Raw genomic sequence first — 17,631 nt, forward strand, 5'->3', positions numbered from 1 at the left:
TCGTGACATTCAAGGTATCGCTGTTTGTTCATAAGAAATACAGCAGACTGGAAACAAATTTCATTTTGCACGCTCGGGGCATGAAGAGAAATAATTTCAGGTAATCATTTGCAATGCTTCCTGTCTATATCTGGGTTCATAGGCAGAAGCACATGCACACCCCAATATTGGAGAGTTCTGAGTTAAGGGTCTGTAGCCTTGCAATGGGATTTAGATTTAAGAACCAGTCATGCCTTAAAAAGATGGCAGTTCCTGTGGACTTTTTTGGGGGAAGAAATTAAAAAAAGAAAAACAAAAATGCTTCCTCTATTTTATTACAAATCAACATAAAGGGATGGTGAGCTTCAGAAACCAAACCGAGCCTTTTGGATTAAGTTTCAATCCACCGCATATTAACTACAAAACAGATTTTTGGAGGTGTGAAATACAAACCCTCCGATGAAGACACCAAAATCATAATCTCCTTCCTCACTTTTACCAAGCCCTTTCCTCACCTCTCGATGAACATCGGATTGCCATTAAATATTTTTCTGATGCTACACGTCAAATTATCAAGTCCTCCAAAGTGAGGGTAAGCTACCTCCCAGGCTCTAGTATCATACCTCTCCATCGTCCGCTCTCTTTGCTGTGCATTAGTTACTAGAGGCAACTAAGAAGCGTCGATTGCAAGATATTTCTCCTATTCCCAAAGTGTGCATTGTTTTCAAAAGGTAAAATCATATTCCAACTAACCCAGAGCCCCCAAATAGGAAGCAAATCACCCCCCCTATAAAAAAAAAAAGTTATCTGCAGCTCTGCTTCTGCCACTTTTGAGACCTCATACTAAGCTCTCCTCCACATTTAGAATTTGCTGCGGACTTTCATAAGTTACTGTGGGAGGCCCAGGATAGAACACTCGCACCACAATTGTGATTTGTACGAGTTTGAGGGACTGAAGGCGGGGGAAAGGGGGTAGGGGGATGGGGGTGTGGAAGGTCGTGAGGAAAGGGTTAGTGGGTATTCCCATTCTTTTTTAACTTGATGACTTCTAACCAGGTTTGGTAGCAGTGTCCAAGAACAAAGGCTGTTGGCACTTTTCATAAACAATTTGAGAAGAGGTGCTATATGGTTTACAATTTGCCAGATTACAGTTTGGTGAACTGCTGAACAAGCAGGTCGCACCAAGGCCGCATTAAATGAAGCCAACCAGATAGGGGCCTTGCCACCAGAACACTCAGTTCAAACTGAATCAGCTGCGAGGACCGCCACAATAAAAACTGCTAGCACCTCACTGCACCACTGTAATGTCAGAGTGGGATCCCCTGACCCACCTAGATTCCATCGGAAGAATGCAACATTCCACTTGCATGTGAAAGTCTGCACAGAGGGTGGTGCTCCTAGGTAACAGCCATTACGCATGCCATGCAGAATAGTGCCAATGCTGGCAACAAACAACCTCTGCACCAGCACCGATATATGGATCACTCTTCAACACCAAACAGTAGGTGGACGCGGCCCGCTTTACAGAGATTACCAAGAACCAGTGGTTTAAGGAGGGTGCACAATTACAAAAAGCTCTACTCTGGACGTGTCGCCAGGGGGCAAAAGAGCAGCGCACCCAGCTGCCCACATGAAAATCTAATCAACAGCAAGACGTTAGCAGGTGAGACTGCGCCCCCAAGCTCTGAGCTACCAATTCTCACGAGTGCTCTTTGAACTTGCAACTCGCACACAGCCATTGTTTTACAGCCCAGTTCCCGTGGCAAAAGATGGAACAGCTTTCGATTCACAAAGTAAATCCAGCTCCCAAATTACCTTGCTCAGTTAAACACAAAACATTGGCAGGGACCAGCATTATTAACGGTTACTTCTGTTCAAGCTGAAAAACAATTTCATTTGGCAAACAATACTCTTAGAAAACAGGCTTGACAGCCCACTCTTGGTGCACGGAGCCCTTATTAAAAAAACTAATTCTGTTATTCACAGGGCAGGAATGTTGGGTGCTTCACAGTGAGCATATTCTGGTCCCTAACATTTTGGGAGGAGAAAAAAAAGTCCCAGTCGCAATAGGAGGGAAGCGTAAACGTGTTTCAACTGTAAAACTGAAATCTTTTTGCAATATTTATGTGCACCTAGTTATTCAAAATGTAGGTTTACTCCACCACATCATGCAGAAATAAGGAGTTTCTTCTTGTAGCAATGTGTGTACTACTGGTCCAAGCTGATTTATGGCGCTCCATGCATGGGCAACCTCCTATGTGTCCATTTCCTATCAGGGTATGGGAAGACCCCGGGCACAGGAGAATCGGCTGTGCAGTAAGTTGGTTCCATCGAGGTAAAATACCCAGATAGCATTAGGCAGTTACATGAAAAGCCCTGATACTGTACCCTAGTTAGTTAATTATATATACTCCCATGCACACCAATTATATGCAATTGCGTATCATCTACTTAATTGGGAAGATATTTGGGCGCCAGGTGTGGAGGGGAGGGATACTAGTTCTGACACGTAGACTGATGTCACTAAAGCAAAAGAGAAATGTATGCAAAACGAATGGTACCCCCGCCCCCATTCTCCTGCACAGATTGTGGACATAAATCTAGGCTGTACACTTGAGTGGCTTCTGTGAATAATGACTTTACAGTATTGAGGTGTGCACGGGAAGGGGGCTTCCAATTCGTTTTGGAAACCATTTCTCTTTTACCCTACCCTAGTTACCATGGAGTGCCCTGAAACAAGACAGCATGATCTTGCGCGGCATACAGTGTCCTACATATATATATATTGGGGAAGTAGACTGTTTGCACAGCCAACCCATTTGTCCCCTTGCACACCACTCCTTCGCAACCTAGCGGAGGCAACAGGCTAACTCCACACACCCTGCACTGAACACAAAACACTATTGCACATCACCTCTGCCATAAGAGTGAGCTGACATATCGTACACCCCCCTTTAGTTCATACTATACCCGCACTGCACCCATGCACGCTCCAGGGGTGACTAGCAGGGTCTTGGCCACGCTCCCAGAACCAATGACTGAAATGCACTCATGCATAAGCACCTCCCAAATGTACAGACTCCCGACCCTCCAAAGGCGTTCAGCCAACAGCGTGTTGGGACCAGAATTATGGTGAAAGGCGCTATACAAATGACAAAATGAATGACTATAAGCCCACCACAGCTGTAACAGGCTTTTCTCTGGAGCACTGAGGCAACACCTTGCCCACAAAACTCATGCACCCTCCACACAATGTAAGGCATAGAACTGGACAGGTGTACCATTGGCGCTCAATCATAAGCACCTGTCCGGGTGAAGGCTCCCTGGCAGGTGGAAGGGGCTAAGGAATTGAAAGGTAGCCTCAACCTGGCACCTCATGTGCACTAATGCGATGCAAAGGTGTGGTTACCGTGGCTGTAATACAATCTTACATCATGGGCAGAGTGGATCAGAAAATTGTGGGGCCCCAGTGCCAGATTTGCAGTGTACTAGTTGCGGCTGCACCCTTGATCACTGGCCTCACCAGCCACCATATTCCTCCCTTACAGGTGCCTCCCAGGGCATGAATATTCAAGTAGCAGGGCGCAGGCAACTGTTGTAGGGATGGATATCTATTTAATCCGTGCAACTATAGTGAAAAAAAGGATCAGTAACTTCTACTCCCCCCCAAAAAATAGGAAGATGTCCACCCTGTTCTCATCCACACTGCTCCACGGATAAGTGTGTAGTAGTGCCAGATGTGAAGCAGTAAACCTGAATCTTTTAATGTGCATGAGTAACCAGGTGCAAATAAATATGTATTCCACTTTACACATTCCAAAATACTCCCATTGAAAATTGGGAACTTATTCCACCCCTAAAATATTTGTACTTCTAAATTTTACAGGGAGCAACATCTCATCTGGAACACTGACTAGATTAAATGGGAAACCTGGAGCACCTCCATGATAAGCAGTCAGATGGTAACCAAATATAGCAGGAGGACACGGTTTCACTACCATTGTTAATCGATAGGCAGTTTTGGTCCGGTTTCATTAAGTTAGCAGGTGATGGACATTTAAACCCAAATGACAGGAATCAGCCGTCAAGAAACCCCACTACTGTCACTGGCATGACTAGGATATTACAACGCCAAACGAAGGCGTTGACGAGTTTGAGGAGATTTTCTATCAGACCAATATTAATTAAACATCAAAATCTTGTGAAGAGGAAATTGCTGAGTGGGATTGGTGTTATGCAAACACTAGTTTGAATGTTTTGCAAAACATATTTAGTGAAGTTTCCTGGTAAGGAATATAGAACCATCTTTTAAAAAAATGTTAGGATGAATATGCTAAGCACTAGATCCAATTGGCGATATGAAAGCTGACCAGAGTTGCAGATTGTGAGATAAAGGGGATTATTAAAGCATGGGGAAAAAAAAGTTTGCAGGGACAAGAACTAAAAAAATAAAGGGTTGGTACACCATGTAATGAAACTATCAATTTTGATATTGAATGTAGAACAAATCTTGATTTTAGCAGTGTTAAGAATTATCAAGTACTCAGATATTAACTATGTCTAGATAATGCGGTCGCAGGATCTCTATCTCTGACTGGTCAATTAATTTCTCGGAGTTTGTGAATGTTTACTTTAAACCAAAACAATGTTTTTAAAAACACCTTCAGCCACGACATTTTAGGTGCCTGGAAATCTAGAAAAGAAGGCTAAAGCCAAACTGACAGCTGACAGAAAAGGATCCCCTTGCTGAGACTTGGCAGTTAGTGATTTGCAGCTGGACCACGAGATACTAGTTAGGCTGCAGCAGCAGCTAACCCAGCAGGTGTCACGCCAAGGGCTGCAACGAACTGCATGCCAGACTAAATGAACAAAAAACACACTGGTCAATCATGAAGGAAAAAAGGCAAAATAAACACTTGCGTCAGGCTTGGAACTCTCTGCCTTGCAAGCTAAAGCCAGAACAAAAAACGTGTTCTTGGGGTTCCAATATCACGGGATTTTTGGTTCTCCCTTCTCCCCAAAGTGGAAATAATGTATGGCTGTTCGTTCAGTTGCGACACAAGGCACTGTGCCAGTGGCTCCTTCCCATGCACTCCCACACTCTGCTCTCCCCACCCAAGGAAGACGCCCGTCATTCCGCTGCTTTAAACAGCCTGACTACTTGCCTACAGGACCAAACACCGTACTCTTGCACAAAGCCTGCTAGTCTAAACTCTTTCCCACCCCCTGGAATAAGTTTGGCAACATTTAACACAAACATATACGCATACACCAGGGAACATGACCTCACCCAATACAATGCAAACTCTTGCTCAAACTTCAACACTGGTCACCCAAAAAGACGATTCTTTCAACGCCTGCGCGATTCGAGCAGGCAAAACATTGCTCATGGAGGTTTTTAAAAGCAGATATTCAATTTAAATACACAGCAAATGCACCCAAAAATCTGACAGACACGAATGTACAAGTCGTAACCTTTCTGGCAGCCAATCTGCACAGCCTCTCAATGCACATTTACTGCAGCAGAAGGCGTGCATCATTCCGATACGTTGCAAACAATTGCCAGATCACCATAAAAAGCAGGCAGGTAGGAGGAAGCAATTGCATAGAAAGGTGGCATTAGGGACAACCCCCCCCCCCCCAAAAAAAAGGGCACCACAGTGACAACCGCATCTACTGGGAAATCGATCAATGCACTGTCAGTTGCCCGATCATTCGGTACACTATGAAGGAATTCAGTTACCAACTCTCTGCACGTGCGCCATGGTGGGAGAGATTAACGTCTCTCCCACCATGACGATGCCTGCACACAGCATAGCAGCAAAGTTAGCTTTATTTTACCCTCATCATCCTAAACCCCCATCCAACATCTTTCAGATCCATCAGAGCACCTGGAAACCATGCAAACGACACCCGTTTGCAGCGCAATTCCCAACATAACGGTCATGCAAGGTACCACGACCCCCAGCCCAGATCAAACAGCAACGCTGCAGAGATGGGTCTTCATAACGTCCAGTCTAGTTGGACAGGGCTAGAAGGTGGCACTAGCTAGTGTTACAGTAACAGGCAATATGCTTTACACAAAGGCCTTGGGGGGGGGGGGTTGCGCGACTAGCATTTGCATTTCCTTCAATAATGCTGCATTTACCCCAGGGCTGACGTGGGGGCGGGGGGCAGGGGTGATGCGAGGACTCTCCAAAAGAGAGTATGACAACTTCTTGTAATAGAAAAAAAACACAGAAATGACATCTATGGGGGCCCAGTGGCAATATTTTTACTCAAGGGGGGGGCTCGAGAGTCGTGCACAGGGCGATGGTCAGGTACGGCCACTGCAGCGTCTTCGCCTCATGGGTGCTAGGTGCCATTTGCATGCAGCCATAGGCTGGAATGAGCGACACAAGCACCAAGAAATGCAAACATGGAGACAATATAGAACACTCAGACAAATGGAGTGTTGGAATGTCGAGAATGGCAAGTAACGTGACCCTGGCTTGATACCTTCTCCAAAGCCAGTGCAGAAGCACGTGCCATCTCGGAGGGCACGACTGCGCATAGGGGCTAAACAATGCGCCAAATACACAGTAACGGCTAAAAACACGCACACACAAAGCCAAGGAGGAACCCTGAGCATTCCGCGTGGATGCGGAAACAATGCGTCAAGCGCCAGAATTGATGTTTCGGATTTCACAAGATTCACTGGGGCAGCAGCTCGTGCAGCGGTACCGGCCAGTCAGGCAAGACCCAAGACCGACACGAAGAGGAATCCTGAACGAGGGCGTGATTGACGCCTTGGTTCCACGCAGCGGAAGGGAAAAGCCATGGCAAACGCGAGCCCCTCTAAAATGGCCTCCCCGTTAGCAATAGGTTAAGAATTCAGAAGCTAATAACATAAGCAGTGAGGTGGCCTCACTTGCCAAAAAGGAGAACAAAATAATTAAAAGAAGCTTAATTATACAGCACAGACCTGCGAACATCGACGTTAATAGCCCTCGTGCCCAAGCATTCCAAACACAGCTGGATCCAGGCAAAGCAGGAAAAACAACGTGACAATCGTGCTTCAAGACAGGTAGAATCTAGTTTTAATGTTCATATGTAAAAATTACACCTCACATATTAAACTCTCAACTGTAAACAGCTGCAATGGAAACAAAACAGTTCTGTACACAAAAGAAATCTTTGATTAGGTCATTAGAAATTTTGGTCTACCTAAATCAGATTAAAATTGCCTGCAAGATTAACGCCACTCCATGAGGTTTACTGCTGTAATATAAACTGCCCTTTCGGATTCTTTGACGTAAAATGAAAACAAACAAAAACAGCTACTGCTCGAGTTATAGCGCTTTGGTTGCAAGCAGAAAGCTGCGTCTTCGTCACACAAAATGCAGCATGCCACACAGCGAAGGTTAGGGATAACGGCCTGGTGTGAGATTTTTGGGGGGCATTCAAAGAGCGCTGCTTTACACAGTGTTAAAAACGGAGCCCTGCTCGTCCTAGCAAACTGAACAATGTGGAGAAAGCATGCACCCATTTTACTAGCTACCATGTGTGCAGGAGGGGGGATTGTGAAGCTCGGACATGAAACATCAGAAGTCTTAACGGAGCCATCGAGGTCGTGTAAGTTACAAGCTGAACATTTGATGCCATGCAGTCGTGCGGGGACACCATCACCTACAAGGTTACATTTAGAGTGTACAAGACACGGGGGGCTAGGGTGTGAAAAAAAAAATATAACATTCTGTCAAAGAAGCAGCTTCCAACGAGGTCAAGATTTGTTTTGTTCTCACAAGTGAAATCCCACGCCTCCTAAAAAAAAATGTATTTACAAAAAAAAAAAATTTAATTAAAAATATTCCCATAATTACAGTAGTCTATTAAAGCATATATACTTCTTTCCACGTACACTTATATAGAACATCTTTATATACAGACAGTATGAAATGCCATCGTTCGCCTATACAATATGTAACATTCGTGCAAAGGGGGGTGCGGAAGGGAAAAGCTGCCCCCCCTCACCCCCTAGCTTCAATAAAATCATCTATTTTAAAACAATAGACGTCTCGTTAAGTTTATCTACAATGATCCGGTGGATTAGTAAAGCTTAAGGTTGATGTATAAAGTGTGTTGTGTGTGTGCCTCTCTCTCGAGTCCAGACACTCGGGTTCGCGGCCAGTGCATAATGAACACACGCGCACGGTGGATGGACGGATGGACGTGAAGGGTGGCGGCACCGCTCTCGGCTGGGTCGGTGCAGGTCCGCCGGCGCCGGCCGCTTTTGTCTTCCTCCTTCGCCGCTCGGCGGAGCCTGCGCGCCTCTCCTCCTCCTCCTCCTCTGGCTCGGCCTGGGCTGCACACCTGTGGGAAGACGAATGAATAGGAGGGGGTGTGTGAACGGCTCTGCTTCCAGACTGACTGGCGCCACCAACAAAAACACGGGACATGCTTGATCAACCGCCCAAAACAAAAAGCAGGTCAGGCCGCGGGAGGGAGGGCGGCGGCGGCAGCAGTAGCGCGAGGCCCTACCCATGCCCACTCAGCCCCGCTCCACCACCATGTGCAGCCGAGGCCAGCACTCTCTGACCACCTCCCCATAGAAGCCAGTCAACCATCCATCGGAATGGACTGCATGGCGTCGCGGGGTTAATGAATAACCAATGAACGCGCCCGCTGCCTGCGCCTCTCCGCCCCGGCAGCCACTGACAGCAGTCCATACACTGGGAGCGGAGCGCCTGCACGCGGACTGGGCATTATGCGACAGCAGGGTCCACTCCCGCGCGCCACTAGACAGCTCTCAAGCACCCCGTCTGCTGAAGGAAACGCCACCCCAACCACCCAGACCCCTGGCCTGCAGGGCAGGCACCTAAATCACGCTAACTATGCCAATGGCTACCATCAAGCACTGTTTCACAAGGACATCGGCGCGGGATACTGCAATAGCCGGTTAGATCACCCTACCTGGGTACCCCCACCCTGTGGCACCGCGCATGCCGTGCTACCAGCGTGCCCAAGACCCTATACCTGGGGAGGTTATGCGACGGGGGTGCACTCACCTTGCGGGAGCAGCTCAGCGGCACAGGATGCTGTCTCCTTGCTTGTTAACCACGGACGCAGCCTGAAAAATAAAACGGGAGAGGCTGTCAGGGCACATGCGTGTCACACCACGGGCGGGCGGGCATTCCCACCCTCCCGCACGCCTGCTTACCCCCCACATCACACCCACACCACCACAGGCGTCACCGTTTGCGGATCCAGAGGACAAGTTCAGGACTACCCACTGCAACATGCATATGTAGTACCCCGCCCCCCAAACACTGTCTATAACATGGATTACGGTGAAATTGTGCAAAGGGGTTTGGAAAAAGTGGAAATGTGTGGGCAATTTTCTAGTTGGCCCAATAATTGGGTGGCAATGCCGAGTAACCAGAGGTTAACAGCTGAGCCACTGGCGGTCTCCGCTGCAGCCGGTCCCAAGAGTCAGAGAGGGCGCAGGATATCTGTACCACCATGGGGCAATGTGCAAGGGGACCCTACCTCCAGGAGACCAGGCACACGTCCCTGGCAATGCGCATCAGACCAGGAGAGGCAGGTCGCATACAAAGGACTGATGCAGAATTTCAGCAGAGACGGGGGGAGGGGGCGAGCCCGTGAATGTGAAGGAGCAGTCAGTTCCGGGTGGGGGAGGCATGTGAAGGGTGGAATGGGAAGACAATGCTAACAGATGTACAGACCCCGGCCCCCACGGCAGAGTGGTGGGGCATTAATGACAGGGGGACAGTTACAATGTACAGATAAGTCATCTGCCCATTGCACCCACAGGGGCAACACACCACGCTGAGAGGACATGGGGTGTCGCTCTCCATCAATGCCGGTGACCGTCCACAACCCCGAGGCCATGCACAAGCCACCCACCCCCGTCCATACTCTACACCCCAAAAAGGCCCTGGCCCTCACCGGGTCGGCGTTGAGGTCTGCAAGCGGAGTCCGGGCAGGGGCGGACGGCCGCAGCGCCGGGTGCGTGTCCAGGGCGAGCTGCAGGTCCAGGATATAGTCAATGACATGCTGCAGTATCTCCACCCGGCTGACCCGGCGGTGCTGCGGGATGGAGGGCACCAGCCTCCGCAGGCGGCTGTAGCACCCCTCCATGTCATGCTGGAGCAAGCACAGGGTGGGCGGCTCCTCGCCGGGCCCGGCGCCGCACTCGGGTGGCGGCTGCATCCTGCCCAGTGGCGGGCTGTGCTGCTCCGGCGAATGCAGGCGGCGCAGGGCCAGCTCCCCGCAGCCCAGCGCAGCCGCCGTTGGGGATCTCCGGCTCTGGGGAGGCGGCGGCAGGGGGGCGACGGCTTTCATCGGACGTGCGGAGGGTGGAAGGGGAGGCCGGGTCCGCTATGGTGGGCTTGGCGTCTCCTGCAGGCGGGCACTTGACACTGACAGCAAGTAGTGCGCGCGTGCCCGTAGCCCGTCTTGCTGCCTCTGCGCACGCGCACCCTGTCAGAAGCCAGCCCTAGAAGCGACAGCTGCACTGACTGCAGCTCGCAGCATTGGCTCCCTTTATAAGCCCCGGGGCGGGACCAACGGAACGTCGAGGCGTTCCGTGAACCAGTGCGGTGAGAGGACGAGGGAAGGGCGGGTCAGGACGAGACACGGGGCCAATCGGATTCCCTGATGTCCCGGAGCCTTAGAACAGGGACGACGGCCAATACAGAGGCAGCTCCATTCCCTGGGCGCCGTGGGGGGTCTGGCTCGTGGGGAGTGTCGAGAGGGACAGATTGGAGAGCTGGAGGTCGCGAGGCGTGTGGGGAGAAATAGGTGCGCGCCGTCGCGCGCGCTTCTGCCTGGCGCGGGCGACTTCTGCTGACATCCCACAAGGGGGCAGGCTCCCACCTCCCTCATTTCCGTTTCAGTCGCAGTTGGAAAATAACTATGTTCGCGCTGTGGAGTCCGCAACATGCCTATCCAGTTCCACGAATGTCAATATTCAGTCGATGTTGGAGTAACAATTGAGAAGGGGGGGGATAATCCCACTTTCACCCACAACCAAACCCCCCATTGTCTTTAATAGTGTGTCGCACCTGAAAATCAACACCAGGATTTGGGAGAGAATCCTCAAATCTCTGTGATTTAGAGCTGGAAACTTCTGCGTTAGTGGGCGTAATTTTAGAGGTGGTGGGGGGCAAGGGTGTTTGTCCCCTCCAACTTTTGTGGCACACAATTTTGTCCCATACATTTTTGCAGGCCCCCTTACATTTAGATGTCATGCCCCCTTGCCCCCCAACATTTTCAACAAATTGACTCCACTGAGTTTAACCCTAAGATATCGCACTTTCTGTCGTAGTTGTGCATCACGTCTAATCAAGAAAAGCCTTTGGGCGAGTCTTTTCACAGTAGCGCTTTGGCTAAAGTCCATTAATTCAGTTACTCGTTTAGCTCTATCAGCTGCACTCGCCAGTTTCACATTGCCCATGGGTCCAAAATGAATAGAATTTGGGGAGTGGGGACCACCAAACCTTTCATCACACGAATGCTACTGTATGAATGTCTTTGGGTCCAGCGAGTCAGCACAGCCTTGTGTGCCAGCACAAGGCGCACCGCTTAACCAAGGGGCTCGTGCAGAATTGATGATAATATAACACACCCCACCCCCATGGGAACTTAAATGCAGCCAGTAGAACAACAGCAGCAAAGCATTATTTTTCCAACAGAGAAATGCGTAGCAGAAATATGCGTAATTTCCCAGGCATCTGGATATGTGCAGGGCTCATATCACACGCTCATATCACACGCAGGACTGTGCTTTTATCCTCCAGTAGCCAGATAACTAGCACCACATGTGTCATGTATAGGACAGCCGGACAAAGAGAAGCACATATATAATGTAATAGGGCATTAGTATAGCACCTTTTCCCATTGGTATGGTCTCAAAGCACTGCGGGGGAACGCTTTTGGAGGACCGAAGTCCGTGGAATGGGAGGTTCGTAGAATGCGTGCGTGTACGTACATGTGTGTAATTGGCAGGCCCCTGCGTCACACGCAGAACTGTGCCATGCGCCTCCGATAGCCAGATAACTAGCAGCACATTAGTGTCACTTATAGGACAGCCGGACAAAGAGCAGCAAATATAACTTATTTACCAGGCGTCCGCATTCATAACACAACCTGTGTTTTATTATGCCAGAGCTTCTTCCGTTGTTATGTACCTGACTTTTAAACAGCTGCTGCACGGTCGGCCTAATATGCTTACACCACTCACCTCGCCTAGGAAGCAGAGGACAGGCACCTTACTACAGAGAATGACGCACACGCACTCACGCCTACACGCTTGCGTGTATAATACGAGGTTGTCATGCTTTTTTTTAAAGCACCATAACATGGATGGTGTTATGTGTGTGTTAAGAACATTGCATGGCAAAACATACAAACATACTTGCATACCCTGCGAACCAGTACATACGTGATATGTTCATCTTCATTTAAAAAAAAGGGCAGAGGCCAGCGCTATATATTCATGTACAATTATAGATATTCATTATCTACGTTTTCCGACATTTTTCCCTTTTAGTAGCTGCAGTGGACCTGGGAATTGAATTATACGTGTGTGCACCCTGACGTCGCCGCCAAGCACCAACCGATGAAATATGCATGTCGGAAGTTCATTTAAAATTCCACAATGGCATTTAATATGTATCCGCCCCATGTAAAATTCATCCTCGTAACTTGATTTCGTCAATTGGCGCTCGGCGTAACATTCATTTAAACATGCAATCTTCTAATGAGGTGCCCTGCATTCCTGCGCCCTGGAGTTTATCTGCCCGTGCCATCGGTACACGCGCGCTTTATTGGCCTCTTAGGAGTGCATTATTCATGGGCTGCGTAGCAATGGCAGGCCTCTTGGGTTTCCCTCGGCTCGCTCCGTGCCCGGACGGCGCCATTCGGTATATTGCGTTTCTCGCTCATTGATTTAGTATCGGGGAAATAAATGCAGAGGCGCCCGTGAAATACGCGCCCGCTCTGCGTGGTGTGTCCGAGACTCGCCTGCAGGGTGCGTGCTGGCTGTACTCGCGACCAGGGGCTCGTGACCACCAGCAAAGGACGAGGGCTCGTGCGCTCCCTACCACACTATGGTCACCTCACAAACAAGGGGTCGGGGCACGGGGAGGGGGGTCTGACAATCATTGGATGCATCCCAAATGTTATACCCTCATTGACTTTCAAGTTCTACGTTTGTTGCGCGTATCATTGAGTAAGTAGTTGAAGAACCCGCATAGCGCTGCAAGCCCTACAAAGCGCTCCTAATTATCACACGCATAGCGCTGCAAACCAGCGTTTGGTTTCTAAGCGCTCCTAATGTGGTCAGATACAGGCTGCGCGCCACATGGAGGTTACATTACTTGTGCACTTACATTACTTCAACAGCGTGGCCGTGATTAGAAATCCCCGGATCAAAGTTTGGGTGGTTGTATGTTTGATACTGACAGGGGCAGTTTTGGGGCGTGCCATATTTGCCAGAGTTGCAGAAAACACCACAGAACGCTGTATCACGCTGCCAGCCCGGATAAAGTTGGCGAGCGGGCGATGGGCGTATCTGCGGACCACCTGTCCAGCATGCGCCGATATTCCTTATCGGCTCGTGGTTTGGGGCGCTAGGCTACCAAGTAGGTTTTTGCAAACACCGATATCCGCAACCAGCGCTCGGCAGCGTTACTGCAAACGTATGAGCTGCGACAATCTCACCGCCACCCCACGTTATCGTGCCTTTGCGAGCGATATGCCAGTAGCGTATTCATTTGGAGCCTTTTGGCTAGTGTTGCACGCTGCCGAGTCTGCAACAGAGCACTTAAGATTTAGAATAGCGGATATAATGCATGAATTCGAAGCGCCCAGCTAGGGCGATACATACAGGTAGCCAGAGGCCGATGGAAGTGGGGAGGGTTGGTACATTCTGTGTCAGGCGAGGAGCATAATAGTGCAACAAGCAAGTGACTGCACGCGCAGCTGAAAAGGAGTGCACTGCCACTGCGGCGCACTTCACTGCTAAGGTCACAGCACCGCGCGCCTCTGGCCCAGGTAGCCCCGAGACTCGGGCTTCAAAGCGATTGAGCGGATAGTTCTGCCCATCTTACCGGCAGTGGTTGGAGATGGTGAACTACATAGTTTATGTATGCATCTGCGATAGAGGGTTGTGACTCAGTTGATGACGTAGGATGACGGGACAAGTAGTCCGCTGGGTTCTCTTCTTTGCCAGGGCGGTGCTTTACTGTGAACTTGTAGTCTTGTAGCCGCAGGCCCCATCTGGCTATTCTTGGTGGCATCCTGGCTTTGGGGTCGCCGTAAATGGTGAGCAGTGCCTGGTGATCCGCGACTATCGTGATTCCTTTCCGAACAGGAACAGATGAAAATACTGACACGCCCATACCACTGCTAGGCTTTCTTTTTCTGCCTGCGAATAAGCCTGTTCTGTGGCGATCAGGGTCCTGCTGGCGTAGGTCACTATGTAGATGTTGTGTGGGTCTGCCGGGTGTTTTTGGGTGAGTATTGCGCCCAGTCCCACAGGGCTGGCGTCAACAATTATTTCAGTGCCCCGGCGGGCGTCGAAATATGCCATGTCTTCCGCTTGCGAGATAGCGTTCCGGATCGCTTCAAATGCATTCTGGCACTCAGTTGACCAAATAAATGGTGTGTCTTTGCATGTGAGCAGGCGTAGGGGGTTGCTCACGGTGGCATAGTCCTTCAGCTATCTTGAGCAGTAACTGGCCAACCCTAAGAACGAGCGCAAGTCTGTCGTGTTCTCGGGGGCGTAGCCGAGTTAAGTACTTTGACTTTGTCGGGGTCTGGTCTCATCCTCTTTTCTGAAAAAATGTGACCAAAGAATCTTAAGGACCCTCTCGAGAATTCACATTTTGCCTTGTTTAGCGTGAGTCCTGCTTCCTCTAGGGCCTCGCATACTCTGTGTAGCGCCATGTCATGCTCTTCTTGTGTATTGCTGTATACCAGTACATTGTCTGAATAGTTTAAACAGTTTGGGACATGTCGAATCACCCTATGAATCTCTTCTTGAAAAATTTCAGCGGCGATGAGATGCCAAAACGGAGCCTTTTGTACTGGAAGAGGCCAAGGTGGGTTACAAATGTGGTAATGTATCGGGATTTTGGCGCGATTTCAATTTGGTGGTATCCTTTCATTAAATCTATTTTTTCAGAAGATCCTCGCTCCGTGGAGGAGGTGGATCATGTCCGTGATTATGGGTGACTGGTGTCTCTCCCTCTCGATGGCGAAGTTGGCTCTGCGCATGTCGACACACAGGCGTCTGGATCCGTCCGGGGATTTCTTAGGGACGGGTACGATGGGCGATACCCAGGGCGTAGGGCCTGACACAGGTTCAATTACGTTCATTTTGATGAGTTTGTCTAGTTCATCCTCCACCTGCCTTTGAATATTGATAGGGATGCCTCGATAATGTTGGGCCACGGGTTTGACAGGTGGGTTTATGTGAAGATGGACTTTCCTGTTCTTTAGTTTCCTGAGGCCAGTGAATCATTTTGGGAAAGTTTGTTCGATCGCCCCTGGTTTGGCCAAATATTTATGGGCCATCAGTTGGTATAAATGTGTACTAGACCCATGTCCACGGCAGTCCGAAAGCTTGAAATGCACCCACTGTTGGTCTCGGTTTTCAAGATGTGCAAGGGAATTTTCGCTGCATGTTCTTTGTGGGTGCACCAGGCCGTGATTTTGCCTTCGCACGGTAACAGGGTTGTGGCGCCGTAGGGATATATGTCCACGGAGGCTTTCCTGATTTTTGATGGTGGTGTAAGTGACTCATATTCCTGTTCACTGATGATATTGACCGTTGCTCCAGTGTCTATCAAGAATTGTAGCGGGGTGTTATTGACATGTAGCGTGAGGATGGGGCTGTGTTGGGGGGCCGTGGTGTTGTTATTGAGAGCCCATACGTATCCCTTTTTCCTTTGGTCTTCTTCTGACGATGGGGTTTCGCTGCTGGTGGGGGACCGCATCTCAATGTACCTGACAAAACGCCTTCTTTGGGAGCATCTAGCATCTTCTGGCGGGCGTCTGTCCTCTTGTGTGTAGAGGTTTCTCCGATCTCTGTCTTCTCTCCTGGCGTTTGGGTGGTCGCTCTCACCTCTGGATCTTGGTGGGCTTTGGCGGATGTACCTGTGTCTTTCCTGAGCTCGATGTTTGCCTGGAGTGGGTACTGGCGCATTTTTGCACATAGCGCTGTAATGGTCCATTCCCCCGCATGCAGCGCATTGTTGTCCTAATGCTGGGCACTCCCCCGCACGCGGGTATTCATACCCACATTTGTAGCATGTGGCCTCAGGGCGCTTACCTCCTTGAGTGGGGTTTGCGTGTAATTTGTTGATGGTGTCAGAGTTTTCTGTGTGCTGTTGTATGGAGACTTTGCCCAAGTTGTCCAGTTGTGAGTCCACTGCAGCTTCCATGCGGGCTAACGCTAGGATTTCTTTCAATGACCTCGTTTTTTTTGTAGCAGTTGTTTGCGGAATGGTTGGGAGAGACATCCCGCAATCACTTGCGATCTGAGTACTTCTTCGTTTGAATACTTGTGGAATTTGCAATGTTTCAGTTTAATGCGAAGGCACATGACGAAGGTGTCTATGGATTCTCCCTTCTCCTGTCTGGTTGTGTGAAATATATGGCGTTCGTAATCAACATTGGTGTGGGGCGCGAAGTATTCTGAGAGTTTGGCATGGAGTTCTCCATATGTCACGGTGTCCACATTCAGTAATTCGCCCGCAATGTCTCTCACCGCCGGCCCCACCGCTATGAAAAGCGTGTTCTTGAGTCTTTTATCATCCGTTAGGCCTATGGCTCCCGCATACAATTTGAAGTCTTGGAGCCATATGACCCAGCAAGGTCCTAGGTTCGAGGTGTCCCGTATCTGAAATGGGCTTGGCATGTGTATGACTTGTGACGTGTCACTGTTGGTCTGTGGTTGCTGCTCATTTCCTTGTGAGTTGTCTGCCCCTCCTGAGGATGAAGCTGTTACTAGCGCTGGGTCTGACATGCTTGCGTGATGATCTGTGTGTCAAGAAGATTTGAAATTAGTGGTGGAGCCACTTATAACTGTTCTGGTCGTACCTTCACCCTTTTGGCGGTGACGTTACTTGTTCACTTGGTTTCTTTGCTATTCTTAGTCTCATGTGCTCGGTCGTCACGTGTGCATGTGACTTGTTCTTGAGCGTGTGGATGAGTTTCTTTAAGTTTGGGCCGTGATATTTGCTTTCCTCCGGAGCGGTCAGCCGCGTGTGACGCTTGGAAGGCTTCTTTGTAAATCTCCTGCTTAGCTCCAGCAGGCAGGGCCACAGCTGATCGCGGTCGGGGAGCTCTGACGCGTGTGAAACCCCCGGCCGGTGCGCTCACGCCTTCCTTTGCTGCCCGGCCACTCTGTACTCCTCCGCTGCGCTGTGCACTTACGTTCCACAGAGGCAGTCGGGGATCCGCTTTGTCTTCCCCAGCGGGTTTCTGTGGGTGCAGGCCCTTGTCGGTCTACGAGGCGAGGTGCGATGTGCCACCCAGAAATTCTCAGAGGCGCACATACGCGCTTTACTGCCCAACGGCAGGCCTCATGGTGGCGCGGGCGGGTTGCTCACCCCTCGTCGCCATTGTTAGAATCCCTCTTGC

At 49.8% G+C, this 17,631-nt stretch overlaps 1 protein-coding gene across 1 annotated transcript; it reads right to left on the reverse strand.

The window, feature by feature from the left end:
• Positions 1 to 7,035: 7,035 nt before the first annotated feature.
• On the reverse strand, positions 7,036 to 10,501 carry ID4 (inhibitor of DNA binding 4). The gene is made up of 3 exons (XM_069613578.1): positions 9,928 to 10,501; positions 9,027 to 9,088; positions 7,036 to 8,331 (listed from the first exon to the last, which is right to left on the reverse strand). The coding sequence occupies exons 1-2, from the start codon at positions 10,321 to 10,323 to the stop codon at positions 9,041 to 9,043; spliced, it is 444 nt and encodes a 147-aa protein (XP_069469679.1). The 5' UTR covers positions 10,324 to 10,501; the 3' UTR covers positions 7,036 to 8,331; positions 9,027 to 9,040.
• Between the last annotated feature and the right edge of the window lie 7,130 nt (positions 10,502 to 17,631).

The sequence above is a fragment of the Ambystoma mexicanum genome, chromosome 5p, assembly GCF_040938575.1.
Source record: "Ambystoma mexicanum isolate Mex_15411 chromosome 5p, UKY_AmexF1_1, whole genome shotgun sequence".
NCBI classification, from domain to species: Eukaryota; Metazoa; Chordata; class Amphibia; order Caudata; family Ambystomatidae; genus Ambystoma; species Ambystoma mexicanum.

Coding starts and splice junctions, on each gene's coding strand:
- ID4 (XM_069613578.1), bottom strand. CDS start 10,323: ATGAAAGCCGTCGCCCCCCTGCCGCCGCCTCCCCAGAGCCGGAGATCC. Junction 9,089..9,927: donor CAGACCTCAACGCCGACCCG/GTGAGGGCCAGG, acceptor TTTATTTTTCAG/GCTGCGTCCGTGGTTAACAA.